At 40.0% G+C, this 17,712-nt stretch overlaps 1 protein-coding gene across 2 annotated transcripts; it reads left to right on the forward strand.

Moving 5' to 3' along the window:
- Nucleotides 1-16,744: 16,744 nt before the first annotated feature.
- LOC129731946 (shematrin-like protein 1) lies at nt 16,745-17,691 on the forward strand. 2 transcript variants are annotated; one of them, XM_055692347.1, is made up of 3 exons: nt 16,745-16,957; nt 17,022-17,243; nt 17,302-17,691. In XM_055692347.1, exons 1-3 carry the CDS (start codon nt 16,810-16,812, stop codon nt 17,379-17,381), a joined length of 450 nt encoding a protein of 149 aa, XP_055548322.1. In that variant the 5' UTR covers nt 16,745-16,809; the 3' UTR covers nt 17,382-17,691. The 2 variants fall into 2 exon arrangements, with proteins under 2 accessions (XP_055548322.1, XP_055548321.1); XM_055692346.1 differs by having other exon boundaries at nt 17,022-17,678.
- Nucleotides 17,692-17,712: the final 21 nt, after the last annotated feature.

Consider the following 17,712-nt stretch of genomic DNA (forward strand, 5'->3'; position numbering starts at 1 on the left):
CGGTGGAAATAGCAACACTGTTCGCAACATGCAAGCTTCCATTCAGCAGCTTTCAAAAGCTCTACACAAACCTCGAGATTCCGGAACCGTTCCCAAAATAAGATAGTGGGACGGAAGGAATCAAAAATCAAACTCTGAAGAGAACAAATATGACCGCCTGCAGGAAACATTATCTTTGAAGCCGCTGAACTGGAAACTGGGATGCAACGATATTACCGAGCTAAGCTTAATAATAATCAGAGATTAATCTGTTAAAACTGTTGACTTAAAATGTCAACATCTGCCGAATCCGCTCTGGGCATGTGGTTCAAGGATACAAGTTTACGTATAGGTTTAAGTTTTCTGCTTCCCGATTCATGACTGATTTAGTCATTATTTTAAAATGAGCTAGATTTCCGTTCGCTTGCCTATCAACAAGCTCATCACATCAAGTTCTGCACTTTTTATTTTTAAATCTTTCAAGTGCATACTTTGAGAATTGTATTTTCTATTATCACACAAAAAGGCTTCCCGGACATTTTTAAATTTTTTGTTTGCATTTTGGAATTTCTTCAATTTAAAACGCAGCCGTGAGTGCATTTCAACGGACACCTACGGTTTCATAAATACGGTTTTAGTAATTGAGAACAGTATCTGTTGAGATCTAATTTATGGTCACAGCGAGTGCAAACCAGAATTTAATAAATTGCTACGGAAATTCGGTTGGAAGTTTCAAGAGTATTTGTAATCGTTGAAATTGGAAGTCTTATTCCTCGATGTTTTAAGCGTTATTTGACCATATTCAATGATTTTTTCTGTAAAACTTCAGTTTCTCGAATTTATTTGAAACCTTGAAGGCCTTAGTCTATAAATCTATGTAGTTAGACTAAGTGTTTTGACTGCAATGTACACTTCATTGCGCTCAAAATTAGAATTAAAATTACCAGACAAACAATAATTTATGTGAATACTTTCGATTGTGAATCAATATCTTATTTTGCGTCTGAAGAGTTGGATTTTTTTCTGGTTGATCTACACAGAAAAACTTTTAATTTTTTTCCATCCTCTAATTTCATGTATCCAAACTCTTATGATGAGAGACAATGATGTCAAGGTTTCCATATTGTTTCCTGTTCTGATCGATTCGCAGGATTTCATCTCCTCATTTCGGCAAAAACGAAGAAAGAACCAAGATGAAGAACAGAGTGTTGAAAATCAGGACTCAATACACCCTTTAAAGCGACGCCACCATTAATTATAAATTTTCTAACGGAATTTTAAATAAGAGAGAAAAAACCAAACGAAGTTGTAATGTTTTACGTATATTATTTTCTACCTACTATTACTATTTTGAATCGTTTGCTTCTAAGCATCGCGGAATACATAAATCAAGACACGTAATTATGTTAAATCTGTACATGAATCCTCTATATCAATAACAACATTTCATTTTCATGTTTGAGTGATGAAATCTGACGATATAACAACTTTTCTATCACAGCTCATTTGGTTAGAAATGTCCATGACCATGGCCGTGACCGAAACCATGTCCATGCCCATGCCCATGTCCATGTCCATGTCCATGTCCATGTCCATGCTCACGGCCGTGTCCAAATCCTCCATGACCCCCATGTCCGCCTCCGAAACCTCCGTGACCTCCTCCATGGCCTCCTCCACCCTGACCTCCGAATCCTCCCTGGCCTCCTCCGAATCCTCCCTGGCCACCAAACTGCCGTTTGACTCGTTCAGCGGGTTGGTCTTGGGCACTGCTTAGTGCCAAGAAGGCACTCAACACTACGAGTCCAAAAACGAACACTTTCATGATTGCGCACAGAATAAAAGATGCTCTGTTTAGGTTTAAAACTTGTAACAAACTGCCCCATCCGCGCGGTCAGGCCAGTTTTTATATGAAGAGTCTGATCGAAATTTACGTTTCTGGTAAACAACAACAAAAATGATAATATACCAGTTTCTTCTCGGTACGAAAATCAAAACAACGGACGCGAAAATCACATTCTTTTTAGCTTTACGCGCGACTGAATGGGAATGATCTGACCTGCTGCGGAAGATGTCGACCCGAAACGGGGAATCACTGAACGCGCGTTATGCTGCTATAGATAGCCAGAGCGCCGTCGCGATTGTTATTTCCAATTTCGGAATGATGCTTGTTTGGCTCAATCAGGTCCGATTAGAACGACTGTTCAAAACATTTTTGGGCATGATTATAAGGTTTATTGTTGGACCTAGTTTGATTTATTGAATAAAATAATTAAAATTGCGAAATAGAAAAAAATAGTAGGTAAAACAAACATTATAAACCAAGAATTTAAAAACGCAAACTGGACTTGAGGTCGTTGGAGCATTGTTAGGCGAACGATAATGAGTTGCAATTATAAACGCTACACAGGCAATTAAACCGCTATTAGATAGACCATAAACATATAACCAAAATTTCCGGCCAGTTTCGTGGCGCCTTTGATTCTGTCAGTGCCACAGCTGTATCGGAAGAATTATTACAATGGGAGCTGGAAGTTTCCGTTATGGCGAAGCAAGCGCCAAATTCAAACATTTATTGTTCCTCTGTTTGTTCTCCCATCTGATAGTGGTCTCGGATTGCCGGAGGGCATTGCAGGTCACCGGACGTGAAATCAGTGACTCAAGTGACTTTGAATATGTTCCTGTTGGGGACAAAGCACCCGAACATGACAAAATGGCGAAAGCTGGTAAAATCATTCATATATTCGGATTTTTAGAAAACTTTTTCCCTTGGATTTTTGGATACGGTGGCTACAACTATTGGTGGGATGACCGTCGGTATGGGCCCTGTCCACCGTGGGAGTACGGAAGAGAGTGGTATTACGGATGTCGCTCGCGTCCACATCATCATCATCACCATCACCATTACCATAGTCATCCTCCGTATTAGAGATCATTCGTCTAGTGTGAAAAATTGTTTCAGGATTACATATATGAAAATGCCTAACGAGACTCCGTAACTTTCGGCTTTTGCAGAAGAAAAATCTTAGGATTTATTAAAGTAGAATAAACGCCAAATTGTCAATCAACTTTGTTTACGTGCATATCAGCTATATTCAAACCTAAGTGCGAATAATAATGATACTATAACTTATAATTCACCTCATAAGCCCAATTAGTGCAATTCAAAATAATTGTACACTATTAGGACGTCAAGGATTTCAACCATACTGGTGCACCCAAACAATAATTTTATTTTATTATTTCATTGAAAGTAGGTATTTGCCATGTTGGTGTCTTTGATGCGTGGCGTCCGACAAGTTTACGCTCTCAAATGTTATCTGTTTGTTTCAGTCTATACTGCGCGCTCCAAGGATGACACACGGAATTTGGCTGGTTCTTTTGCTAGAAATGTGCGTTAGACAACGTTTCCCTTCCCTTCCGAAACAACCGTAAATGTAAGCCAATTTTAATCCTAAGCTTACAGCTTCGCTGCTCAAAATATTGATGACCTATTCTGTAACTCATAATCACTGAATTTTTTTACTAGCTATCTCTGTTTTGGTTTTGACGTTGGACTAACGTCTATATCGAAGTTAGGCACCTGAATTTGAAAATCTAGTAATTCAACTGGGGAAAACCAGGGAAAAGTGGTCAGGTTTTGAGCGCTTATACATCAGTCATTTCTTTTCAGAATTTCGAGGTTTTGGCATCAACCGATCAGAAATTCTTTTACGGTTGAATTTATGTAACAAAAATTACCTATTTCTCGAGATACACTATTGAAAAATTGATAAATCACATCGATTGTCTAAATCATACCGAGCAACCAATCACCACCTCTCTTCACAAGCACAGTCGACACTAACGGATACAACCGATCTGACTTTGTAAACAGTCTCACAGCTTTTAACCAATAACGAGCTCGCTTTCGGTAGCTGCAACAGGTGTTTCAACACCGTTTTAAAATGCTTCTTTTATCATTACCACTGAACAGATTCTAAACACCAATGGCTTGATTGATAGGGGAAATATTGCGCAAGATTGTCATATAATAATTTAAATATGTTTTCGATACTAAACTAGTTAAAAGTTGTGTTAAAAGTCGTGCACATTCAACCAATCACAAGCTCGCTTCTTGTTTGCTCGCGGATGGGTTTTTGCTTTGGGCTATATAATAGCCTGTGTCGTCTCATAGCAGTCATCAGTTAACATGTGAAAGGCCACCAGGCCGGTCTTGTATAATCAGCAGCGGTGGCTGATTCCAGCGGCCAAACTGAGCTGCAGCAGAACCAGAGCGGTGGTATCAGGCAGCAGCGGCGGAGGTAGTGGGAAGCTGCATTTCTTCATTCAGTTCGGTGCTCCTTCGATCTGAGTTGGACCCCACCAGCGGTAATCCAATTCAGATATCGTTGGGTGAAAACGTTGGGTGTGTGTGCAGTGTGCACATATAGCGTATGTGCATCTGTATTGCTATGACATTTGCGATGATAGGGATGGCGCTGTTGCGTGTGTATGGCTAGCTATAGCGTGTGTAAGACACTAGCATGTGTAGCATATTATGGCTATTGCGTGTATATCTTCAGCGTGTGTACGGATAGTTATAGCTTGTGTGTGGATAGCTGCTGCGTGTGTAATGATTAGTTATAGCGTATGTATGGATAGTAATAGCACATGGTTGGATAGCTTATGCGTGTGTATAGATAGTTGTATCGGATGTATGGAAAGGTATGGATAGCTATAGCTACAGCGTGTGTATGAATAGTTTTAACGCGTGTTTAGATAGTTATAGCATGTGTGTGAATAACTATAGCGGGTGTTTATCGAAGATTATTATTGTCATTGAAAATATTAAAACGTCTTAACGAACACAGTTGTGAATTTGATTTTACAGCAGCGATTTTAACTTCTTCAGCCAGCCTTTATTCATCGAGGAAAAATTACTACCTATGAATGATCAACACTTATTTACTAGAAATTTGATTTAGATCAAAACGGGTTCTTTTGAGTATCATAAGTTATTGGTAAAAAGAGTTGCAAGTTTTCTCAATGAGCATTCATTAAATTTTCGTTTTTGTTTCTCGGTGCGCGGTTTTGATTTTGTTTCTCGCACACAGAGAAAGAAACAAACTTGTCGCTATCGTGAAAAATAACAAAACAATTAGAAATGCTCTAAATCACAACTGAAGAAGTTAATATATTTTCCTGTCACTCGCCCAAACCTTGATAACAACTACCGAAAAACGTGTGATTGAGCTCTTGCTATATTGAGTTATTGAACCAAACGTTTTTTTTTTTCAAATACATGAAGTTATATGCCGGGCTGGAACTAACCTAGCATGAGTTTTATCGATTAAATGTCAAACAATTTTCAAATTTAAAATTTTCGGTTGAATCGTTCTGGGCTCCAATTTCAGATAGTTTCGTTAAGTTTACTTTTTGCTTAGATAGGAAAATTTTACCAATTCGCTCAATTAAATGATTGTCTTGGTAGTGCAGCAAACAAAGGGTTGATTCGAATATGTATGAAATGACAGCGATTAAATAAAAGATATTTATTCTTTTAGTATATATTATTATTTATAACGTTTTAACGTCTCAGCATCCAGAAATGCACTGTTAGATAAAATTGCAGCAAATACTAGAGTTGCAATTCTCTCTATTATTTGTTTTAATGGAATATAAGAATACCGTAGTCCAACGTCATGCGGTCGTGTCTTGAATACCACCCTCCTACTTTTTTCTAAGAAAAGCAATGAAAGAAAATATATAGTTGGCATAGCATAGGGTAGTGTTGTAAGTAGCAATCCTTGTTATTTTTTACGCTCCTGTCAATGAATAGCAGTGGCAACTTTCTCTTGGTGAATATCGCTCCCCAAACCATAGCAACTCAAGCATTCTGGAAGCATTCCACTCCATTTTTGTTGTCTGACATTTCGCAATCGATCGTTTTGCTAGTTCAATATCTTTACAACCACGGTTGTTCTCATAAATCGTCACCGGTTAAATAATCGCTTCAATCACGCCAGCACTCAATGCCACGTGCTTTTTGCTTGATCATTTAGTGCCACTAACTGACTTGCGGTCCACAGTGTCTGGGGCCCAATCAACATCAGCAAATCCAACTGAAGGTGCCATGTTTTATCACGAGTGAACTCCAATCGCATGCCCATCGCACTGCACCTTATACACTTTACCGTACCACTCGTTTCAAGGCTCTGGTTGTTGCTGATAACGCTCCTGAATATCTAGCCGGGTTGACATCACAATGTACATTGGGCTGCCTAAGTACTTCACAATATGGCTTTGTCTTAGTTCAGATTAGCTGCAATCTTTTACCCATGGGTGTCTCCGTTGAGTTGCTCTCATCCATACGGAACTTCTTCAGGTCTCTCCTAATGGTAGTTGCCTGTTGCAAGAAGTGCTCTTTGCCCAATTTCTAGTGGTACTCAATATTCAAGCGAAAAAAGCGTCGCAGCTCGCCGCAATTCATCATCTTGAGCTGTAACTACTCCCATGATCAACAGGCCATCGATGCATATAAACAGGTAGACATTATCGTTTTCACTCTCGTCGATCTGGGTGCATAAACAATAGTTATGTTATGATCTCTTGAACTCAAACTTCAACAGTAGGTTGATTCAGCTTCTCGTTTAAACATTTTGGAGCCTTGAAACCATGTAAGGACTGTCACTTCTGTAACTGACAAACAGTATGAGGATCCGCTTCGATACCATCAGGTACGGCTATGAAAACTGTCTCATGGAGTTCCTCATGCAGAAAGACCATTTCCATCATGTGGAGTATAACTTGTCCTCTTCTCATCGAGCTGCTAGAGCGGTTCGAATCGTCGTCAGCTTGGCTACTGGTGCATTGGTTTTGTGGGAGGAACTCTTTCTCTATCAACCTTGCCTTGTGCCGCACAATATTTCAGTCAGTACACTAAAGGTGCTTTTTACTCGGAGATACGTGCCGCGTAAAAAAACCGTAAATTCCGGAATCCGCGAAAAAAAACCGCGTAAAAAGCGAAGTTAGTGTATATTTCTTCGCGCAGATTTCAAGTGTTTTACTTCTGCTGGACACTTCACCATCCGCACACGTGGTTGTTTTCCATGAATTACAGTTCATCACTGACAACCGGCAACCTGTGATCCTCGTCGTCGTTCCTCTGCGTGTTTGTCATAGGCTGATGATAAATCTATAAAATCAAAAGTTCCACCAGAAAAGGTTGCTCTAAATCCGGTTAGGAATCTGCGCTCCCGTACACTGCGCCTTGCGTTGACTCTGGACAATTTTTACTTGCTTACGATTTGTTACATTGGGGAGGGGGGAGGTAAGATCAGCGTTAAGTAACAAAAAAACTCGTGAGAGACTCTCTAAAAACAAGCATTTTTGTTGAGCAAATTCTTCTACAGCGTTACGTAATTTTTATGAGGAGGTAGCTGTTGGTGTTACGTTTTGTTTCATATGGGCGGGAGTTGGGGTCCAAAAATTGGGTTTTTGCGTTACGTAATTTATGGATGTCGCCTAAGGGTGGCACGGAAGTTACCATCTAGGAATTTAAAATGGCGTCTGATGTTGTTTTCCAGCATCTTGCCATCTTCCCGACTGTTTTCCAGATACCAGAAGCAGGGCCGGCGTTTCATGTGGGTAGTATGGGTAGTAGTACCCATTCGGAAAATATCCATGTGGGTACTTACCCACACGGAGCTATCGGACAAAACCAAATAAAAAGTACTGTTGCAAGCAACAGATTTTTTTATGGATATCGTTGAGCGAGAGGTTATAAATCTACAGACTTATGTACAGTTCTAACGTTACTCAGAGAAAACGATTATTATTTTTTAATTGTTTCATTTACGATAGAGTTCTGAACTCCATTTACGATAGAGTTCTAAGGTTTTGTTTTCTCGTAAAAATTTCCCACGCCAAATTTGCGCTCAATCGGACTTTGCGAAGTAGAGCCTTAAAAGCGGTCAAAGTTACAGTTCTTCGATCGATGAAAGAAATGTTCGAGCTGGGAGTGTCTCTTGTGTGTTCTGGTGTACCTCGAGTCTCCCAACGCAAAAGTTTTCATGTCCCTGAAATTTAATTTTTGTTTTCAAAACAAATTTTTATGAAACAACATCAGTTCCCTATATTTCATGCATTTCTAAGTGATTTGCTATAAAAAATCGATTTCTGAAACTTCAAGAACTACTCTTGTGTATTTTTTGGTTGGTCAAAAATGTAAGACTTTCACGACGGAGAGTGAAACCCTCTCAGAAGTTCGATTAAGCTCAAATTTTGGATGGAAATTTTTTTCGAGAAGACAAAATTGTTGAGCCCTAATTAGCATTGAAAAAAATGCTCAATAAAGACCGATTTTTCATGAGTTTACCTTTACACGCACTGACGAAACTACCCATGAAGCATCAATCATAGTTACCCATGAGTCAGCAGAAAAAAAATGACTCAAACTCTAACAATAATGGCGAAAACTGTAAAGCTTTTTCGTTCAGGAGTGTGCGCGTTCAAAGAACGTTACCTCGTCGCGTCGAAAATAGAAATCGTACGGAAAAGGGACGCCGGTTACGCTTGTTCCGGTATCTAGAACATCTTGGCACTGCTGGACTACAATCAGAGTATCGAAAGAAAGACCGGTTCCTGACGGCCGACGACCCTGAGCGACAAGAAGCTCCAAAGAATACTGAAGAGGAAAACCGAGGGGGAAGTGGCTACATCGCTGCGTACGCTTGATCGGGAGGTCGGTTCAACCGGCCAAACAGTGGGAAAGTACCTGGCGAACATGGACATCAGAAAGCGGAAGTCCCGTCCGTTGGTCTCGGAGTTGCTCGATGGTCGAGTCGATTTTTCCGGCGACAACGACTGGCAGGGCACTCCATATTTTACTTTACCCACGAAGGAAGTGACCTCTGAGGTGAAATTCATTGCACACACCAAGTTCCCAAAGAAGGTGCTGCTGTGGCTGACAATTAGCGAGAAGCTCCGTACTGGCCCTGAACGGGGAAATTTATAGTACGAAGTGCCTGTCGAAGGTTGCGTCGTCTATCAAGAAATACGAAGACGCGGTGCTCTGGCCGGATCTTGTGTGGGCCCACTACTCGAAGCAATCGTTGGGAGAGATGGAGCGGCTGAAAATCGATGCGGTACCCAGGTCGGCCAACCCACCCATTTTCCCCAGCTGCATCCCATGCAGAGTTTCTGGACAAACCAGAAGCGTGAGACCTACTTCAACAATCTTGACGCGAAAATTGAGGAGGAATTGATAAGTAGAACAAAGAAAGAACTCTAAAACATGCCTACACGCATGTCCACCATGGCGAATGTTCCGGTAAACTCTCGGAAAGCCACTCAAAAGGGCGTGGAATTACTTTTGCAAATGAGCCTATATAATTGCCTTCCATGGGAAATTAATGGGAAACATGACTACTGAACGAAATTCGAAAATCTAATTTCTCTTAAACATTCCATTGCACCTTATTCTTGATGCACTGTCGACTTTTTGTAAAATTTTGTTCAGGTCAGGTATCAGAACGTAATCCACACCCTACAGCCCCCCCCCCCCGGCTTCGCCTTTGTCACCCATGAACCTTCCCTATTCCTTACTACCCACTCGGGAAAATAATGTGACGCCGGCCCTGACCAGAAGTAGCCTCGTTGAAATTTAAAATTATGTCTTTGGTCGGACTTAGCGTCTGAACATCGCCCCAATTTCGGAAATACCCACATTGGATGATTTTGTCCAATTTAGGGTGTTTTCAACAGAGTAGGCAGTGTGACTTTGCACTCGTATCCAAGTGAGTTTTAAAACTTGCTGAAAGCATAAATTCGATCTAAAAACAAAACTCATCGCGTCACATCATCGCCTGCATCGTTGGATACATCGTGCACTGCATGCATTGCAGGCATTTAAACTCAATCGATCAGAGTGTGCGGTGCAAAGAAACTCAATTTATCGAGAGGAAGCAGATTCAAGGTGTTACTCAGTTCAACTTTGCACGAGTTCAGGCCATCACTGGTTTTCAAGAAACCGGAAGTCGCCATCTTGGATTTCGAAATGACGTCTGAAGTTCTATTCACATTTCTGGAAATACCGATAAAGGATTCTGGCCATTTTTGTCTGTTTGACAGAAACCAAAAGCATATGGGGTTGATTTCGCTTTTTAAGCATTGTCGTTTGTATTAAAAACATGAACGAAAAGTGCATGGGACCTATCCAAGCCTGGATGGGTATTTTACTTATCCCACGAAGGAAGTGAGCTCTGAGGTAAAATTCTTTTTACACACTAAGTTCCTCAATAAGATACTACCACAGACAAACAGACGTGCCACTCGATGACGATGACGTTCATCGACCAGAAAAATAACGATCATTTTTAAATTTTGCTTGGTAGGCAATAATGCCGCTAATGTCGCTTTGAGTAAGCGTGCCCTTGTGTTGATTTAAGCAGGCGTGCACACCCATTAGTAAAGACAAAAACCGTTTTACGAAAATAAGTTAGTAGGCAATAAGTTCACATGGTGGGGCATGAGTGTAACGTGTTGAATAAGGACGAAGATTTTTCAGAATTTTCGTTCGAAGAGACACGTCTTTTTGTCTGTGATACTACTGTGGCTGACAATCAGGGAGAAGGATGTCAAAGCCGCTCTTCTTTCGCTCCGGACTGGCCGTGAACGAGGAAATTTCTAGTACGATGTACCTGCGTCGTTGAACAAGAAATATCATATCGAAGCAGTCATTGGGGGAGATAGAATGGCGAACCCGCTCAACGTCCCCCAACTACGTCCTGTCGAGAATTTCTGGACAAACTTGAAGCGTAAGATCTACTTAAACAATTTTGTCGCGAAAACTGAGGGGGAATTGATAAATAAACCGAAGAAAGAACTCAAAAATATCCCTACACACATGTTTTCGTCCGCCATAGTGTTTGTTATAATTAACTACTGGAAAACCGCTCGAAAGGGCGTAGAATTGGTTTGCAAGTAAGCTGATGTAATTACCTTCCATGAGAAATCACCATCCGAAAAAAGTCAATTTTTTTCAAAGCAAACGTTATCCCGATTCCAGATATACTCTTATTGGATGAAATTTTTACACTTCAGCCTATTTTCCTGAAATCGTCAAAAATCTGTCCACGTGGTATGTGGATGGCCCCTAAGAAACTTTTCTGATAACACCAAATGATTGAATCTAACCAAACAGCATTTTCGATAAATTTTCAAGTAGAAAAGTTTCCGATGTTGAACAATCTCACAATGGATAAACGATTCTGTTGAAGAGTGTCATCGTTATTTATTATATTTAACATAAACTAATGCTATTGAAAATTATACTGGACGACAAAAGCGAAGCGAAATGCTGCCCTAAAGCTCAAAATAACTAATTTCATTAGGAAGATTATAGCTTTTTTACCATTACTGATAATTGTGCCATTGTCAAAACACGTCAACTTACGTTAAAGTGTCGCATAGTAATTGTTCACCGGGTTCGTCGCTTCAACGAAAAAAATCATTTATTTCGCTGAAAAAATATTGCTGGCAAGGGGCACCTAAATTCACAGGATTGGTTAAAAAGCTATAATCTCTATTTTTTCCGGTTGGAACTTTAAAGCAAAACCTGTCTTTACCAGAATAGCGTAAAAATTAAATGTTACCTTTTAATGTTATTAATATTATATACGTACAACATGCTTAACTATCCTAAATAACACAGTATTTTGAAAGGGGAATTAAAAGCTATCAGAGTATTTAGAAAACGGTTATAAGAGCTATTTCTTTTTTCTTCATCACTCTACAGATTCGGATTTTCTGAAGTTAAAATGAAAATCAATAATTTTCCAATTACCAACTTTTGTTCTGCCGAAGGACCGTGTTCTCATGCTATTACTAACATATAATTAGAAGAAAAATGAAAATCACTGATGGGCGTCATGTTTCGTTTTTCGTATTTTTTTTTTCGACTTTGCGAGTTAGATGAGCCGAAGGACAAATAACAATCACAGCTCCTTCTGAGAATTTGTAGCCTCCGCTTCCACCATCTGCTTACTGCTTTCTGGCTTCAAGAGTAATACCGTTTGCTGCTGCTACTACGTGAGTCAAATTGAAAATAGGCATAGGCGGTGGCCGTAGGTGGCCAACACCATTTTTGAAACACCAATCTGAGAGAATGATTAAAATAAAACTGGGAAAAATTGGATCCCAAAAATAAGTGAAATACATGTAATATATAAGATTGAGATGATATAGTGTGTGATAAGTGTGAGGATGTTTACCAAAGAAACCGCAGTAACACAATTGTTTAATTTATTTTGATACAATTTCTCGATTTACAAACTTTCTGTATCATGTGACGTACATGTTTTCAATAAAACTATCGAATGTTCTAAACTTTTTCAGCATAAAGTAGGTAAATATGTGTTCGAGATAATTGTTTTCTACTGAACAGTAAAGGTATGAAACGAAAGTAACAAACAAACAGAAAATGCTTGTTGTCATACTACGCACTTGAAGCACACCAAATACGATGTGCAATTATCACAATAATAATCATTTGCGATATAAGTGCAAGATAAAACTGATTCGCTCTGTTAATAACAAAAATTGTGATGAATGCGGAAGCGAAACATAAATAAAACAGTTTTTACCGGAAAACTGACATTTGTCTCGTGACTTTGTGCGCGAACTAGTAGTTCACAGTAGTTAACCCACGATATGATGTCCATCGCACGAAGGCTTGTCATTTGTTTAACGGTTGCCGGTATCGTTCTCGTGGAAACTTTACCACCGCCCCTGGCCATGCTTGCGATGAACCCCGAGCTGCGCGAGAAAGCCATGCAGATAGTGGAAAGCGCGTTCGCCAATTCGGAGCTACGGAACAATCCCCAAATCAAAATCCTCCGGGATAATATGGCTTTGTTTCGTAGCCTCAGCAAAAACGTTGACCTGGCCGGACTTTTGCCGGTGCTCGCTGGCGGAATCGGTCGTGGTGGGCCCGGTTTTGGTTTTGGTTCAAATGGAGCGGATGACGGAATGAATCCGCTGCCTGGACGACTGGGATGCGGTGGAATGCAACGCGGTTCAAAGAAAGCTGGAAAAACATACCGAGAGGATGAGGTCGAAGATTTGAAACGTGCTTCTAATACTGGGAAGTGAAAAAAGTTTGTGTGATGCCCATGCTCTAGTGTCATACCAACTATTTTTTTCTGGTTATTATAATAAACAAAACAATAGTCCATGTGCTTCGATCAAAATGGAAATATCCTGAAAAGATAACAATCTGTAGGAAATTCTCACGGTCTGCCGTCAAACCTATGTCTGAAAACCACTCTAGCGTGTAAATTCTCAAGCAGCTCATGGTCTTTGGTGCCCACCTGTTAAAGGTTATTGTCCAATGCAATTCCTGGTTCACGATATTCATGGTTAAGCCAACAAGCGATAACCTTTGTGAGTAATGCTTTGCACACTCCGAAACGGAGTAAAGTTTAGCAACCATCGAATGTGGCATTTGATCTGATTAATGCATCCTACAAAACACCCTGAAAGTACATTGCACCATACTCGAGCGGGCGTAAGGTTGACCCAAAAAAAAAAAAAAACTAAGCAGTAATAATAAAACTGGTTCACAACTGGCGACCTTGGGGAAAGTATGAGACAGACGAGGTGATTTAGCCGATTCTTCTCGATCAATGGTGTTTCGTCTTGATGGTCGGCTTGTAGATTTGATGATGTTTCTGCCTTCGTTTCGAGTCTTTCTAGCTCGTCTGTAATAATCTAGTCAACTCCATTATGCATCCGATTGATTATTACAGACGAGCTAAAAAGACTCGAAACAAAGGCAGAAACATCATCAAATCTACAAGCCGACCATCAAGACGAAACACCATTGATCGAGAAGAATCGGCTAAATCACCTCGTCTGTCTCATACTTTCCCCAAGGTCGCCAGTTGTGAACCAGTTTTATTAGGGTCTCCTACGAAAGGCAGAATATCAAAAGGCAGAATCACGAAAGGCAGAATCACGAAAAGCAGAATTACGAAAGGCAGAATATTTCATAAGGCAGAAAAACGAATGGCAGAATCACAAAGAGCACGAATGGCAGAATCAAAAAATGGTCTATTTTCTTTCTAACAACACACACTCGCGGCCTTTGGCCGACTCTATTGTCCAAGTGTATGCTGTCCTTACTCGCTACCGCTCGTTCGGACTTAACTGAGGGAAAGAAAACCTGTTTGAATAATCCTAGAAAACCAGTAGATCAGTTGTTTGTATGCGAGAGGGCGCCGCTTCCGACGGCGGGTCGGCGGCCGTCTCGGACCACGGAAACCACGGCGGCTTTGTGCCGCCTCAGTTCCTTGCCCTCGATTATGCGTCTTCGCCGCATGAGTTATTTATGTTAATTATAACCAACAAACCGTTGAGACTAGTGTAAGTTATACCTAACATCGAAAAATTACTATCCGCGATGCCGTGAGAGTCTTTAGAACTTGAGCCAAACCAGTTTGCGCGTTTCGGATCTAATAATTAGGCTTGATTTGCACCTTCCATCAAAACTGGTCATTGCTTGTGACAAGTTATTATGTCTGGTTACCAAATAATATTAAATAATAAATTTAAAGTAGCAGCTTTGATACCGTGACCAGGATTCGCACCAATTTGCCATCACGCACTTGGCTATCGTGAGTCAGGTTTTGCTACCAGTGATTCTGCCTTTCGTGCCCTTCGAAATTCTGCCTTTTGAAATATTCTGCCTTGTGTGTACGGTCATTGAGTTCTGCCTTTCATGATTCTGCCTTTCGTGCTTCTGCCTTTCGTGATTCTGCCTTCTGTGGCGAACCCAGTTGACTGCATACTGTCTTTGTCCTGCTTTATCTGGTTAGCCTTGTGATTGAAGGAAGGAAACTGTTCCCTTTCAAAAAGGTTACTTTACCTTCGACGGCGTTTTTGTTTTTTCATTTATGTATACCAATGCGATGGCATTTATCCAACTCGAAGAAATAATTTATCGAATGAAAAGTTTCACTATCACTATAGTGATAAAAATCAGTTGAAGCAATCTCAACAAACCGATGAGTTAATGACCGACATTTGCGGTAATTACTCAAAGTATTTACGTTGTTTAATAATACAGTTGACATTGTCTGTTTGTTCAAGCAACAAACTGGTTTAGAGTTGAGCACATGTTTAAAATTGGATCACATTTTGAACAGGTTTCTCTATTTATCACATTACGTGTTTCGAGTTTATCAATTCCAGTGGGTCAAGTGATTCTTACAACTGATAAGTTGGGACAGCATTGTACTTTTAAACCAATTCGGAGGTTTAACAAAATAATGTTATAATTGTAAAAGTGCCTAAAATTTTCAATTTAAAACGTTGAAAGTTGAGAGAAAATAAAAAAGAAAGGTAATAACATAACTCAAAAACGTACAAAACTCTATTATAAATAATCTCATAGAAAACTGACACAATTACGAACCAAATGAGGAATGTTTTCAAAGAGTTAAAAAACTTGTACTCTAGACTTATAATTACTGAACCTGAAACTGAGTTGCTGAGATATATGGTGTCACTATAGAGAAATCATATTTTTCTAGTTCTACGCTTCACAGGCCCGCTTTGATCAATAGTATGTGAGATGCGACATAGCATTTCCTCAACTGGACCGCCGCTAGAGAAGAGCGAGACATTTCGCGCAGAATATTTGCTCTTCGTATACTGTGAGTTGATGCGAGAAGTGCCAAAATGTTCATAGCTTAATCTAACGTTGAAATCTCTGCAATCTAACTGAATGATAATTGTCCACTTCAATGGGGGACCACCGACGAATGGCGTTCTGTTGCGTGGAATAAATAATTTAGTGACGATCTGACAGTTTTGATTCGTAATAAATAGAATTTTGAAAAACATTCTCTTCCCCTATGTGTTTGTATGTTGTTTCGTTCGGAAATGAATCACCCATTGGATAAGCCCACAATACCGGTTCATGCGAGTAAAATTTTCAATGTCATGGATGTAAACAAGAAAAAAGGCCCGCTGCTGGTGTGAATAAACTCTAAACCAGTTCTCTGGTAGACGATGACGACGATGACGGCGATGGCGGCTAAAGGCGAGGCCTCCCACTTGACGGTGGAAGATTGTTTTCGTTTGTCTGCATGCCTGTCTGCATTCGTTTTTGCAGCCGAAACAGAACGTAGCTAGCTAATTATTGGGTTCGATTAATTTAACTGGTTTTATAAGGTCAGTGTGCCATTAGTTTATATTATTACTGACGCGTTTCAACGATAATACTATAATAAGCTTAATGCGGAAGGTAATTTTACTACCTAGGAGAGTTTTGCATTAATCAATTTGAAATTATACCTAAAGATAATGTTAATGTAAAACAAGCTTACCATAATTGTTTACCTCTTCCATACCAAAGTTTCATACTTAAGCACATGTACCATTCGATCCCTCATCCAGAGGTTATTTACCCTATTGTATAATTTTATGACTTTGTGTGACCGACCGACCAGACAAAGGAATACCCAGCATGACCACAGGAATGACTACCTACCCTTGACTTTAATCGTCAAATTGAGACACTTCTAACACTTGCTTGTAAATTAGTCGGTATGAGCTCTAAAATTTACGCGCTATCTGCATAAGCATGAGCATATGCGTTGTCCAGAAAATTTCAACCAACAATTGTATCGTTTGTTAACTCCCTGGAATGATTTTGGTTGATTTTGCAAACTTGGTATAAAAACCGAGCTGAAAAACTTGGACTTGTCAGTAGTTTAGTGGACCAGATCCAGTAGTATACTCAGTAGTACTAGTGTTTAGTAGTCTAGCTAAATTTACTAAGTGAAAATGAAGCTTGTTTTGTTAGTGGTCTTATTAGTGCTGGGAATTGTGAATGCTGCATCAACTGACGATGAGGACGTTGCTGGTCCAAAATCTACGGAAGCGGCTGAAGAGCGAATTTTCGACTTGAGCAGAAAATCTAGACAGTTATTAGGTTTATAATTTGCTGCTGAGAATTGACAATCAAGTAATCACAATTTATTATTCATAAATTTCAGGCTCAGCACTGGGATACTCACCGTATGGTTTTAACCAAGGCTATGGAATGGGTAATCCATATTCTGGTTACTCGGGTTACTCCGGATATCCAGGAATTGGTGGATATCCGTACGGTGGAAACGGAAACGGCCTATCCGGTTATGGACTGTACGGAAATGGGCTCTACTCTGGCGGACTAGCAAATCCTGGTTTTGGCTCGCTTGGCCTGAGTCCGTTTAACGGTGGCTACAATTCTCTTCCTTACAATGGTGCGCAACCGCTCTATAATGATCCTTACAGTGCGATTCCACCGAGGGGATTTTTTCCCGGAGCGCCCTACAATAGACGACCCTTCTGACGATGACGAGCTCTTCAAATGATTAACCAAAGGAAACCTGAAATTCAAACAGTTATGCGATGGATTTTGTATGAAATAAAGGAAATGCGAATCAACTCGTTTGTTGGTTCATTACTAACCAAATCAAACTTACCTATGATGTTGAAGGAGTCGGTGAAAACACCATTCAGTCACAATAGGAAAGATAATCTCAACAAAGATCAGATCCAAATGTCTTTATTACTGGCAATTATTCAGTTTCCCACGAGCCCGCGATAGGATATTACGACCTGCAGTGAATCTTATATCTTTGCAACCGACGTGTCCATAGCAAAATAAATACTAAGGCATATCTTACTTCCACTCTAAACTTT

This window comes from Wyeomyia smithii, chromosome 3 (genome assembly GCF_029784165.1).
Source record: "Wyeomyia smithii strain HCP4-BCI-WySm-NY-G18 chromosome 3, ASM2978416v1, whole genome shotgun sequence".
Taxonomy (NCBI): domain Eukaryota; kingdom Metazoa; phylum Arthropoda; class Insecta; order Diptera; family Culicidae; genus Wyeomyia; species Wyeomyia smithii.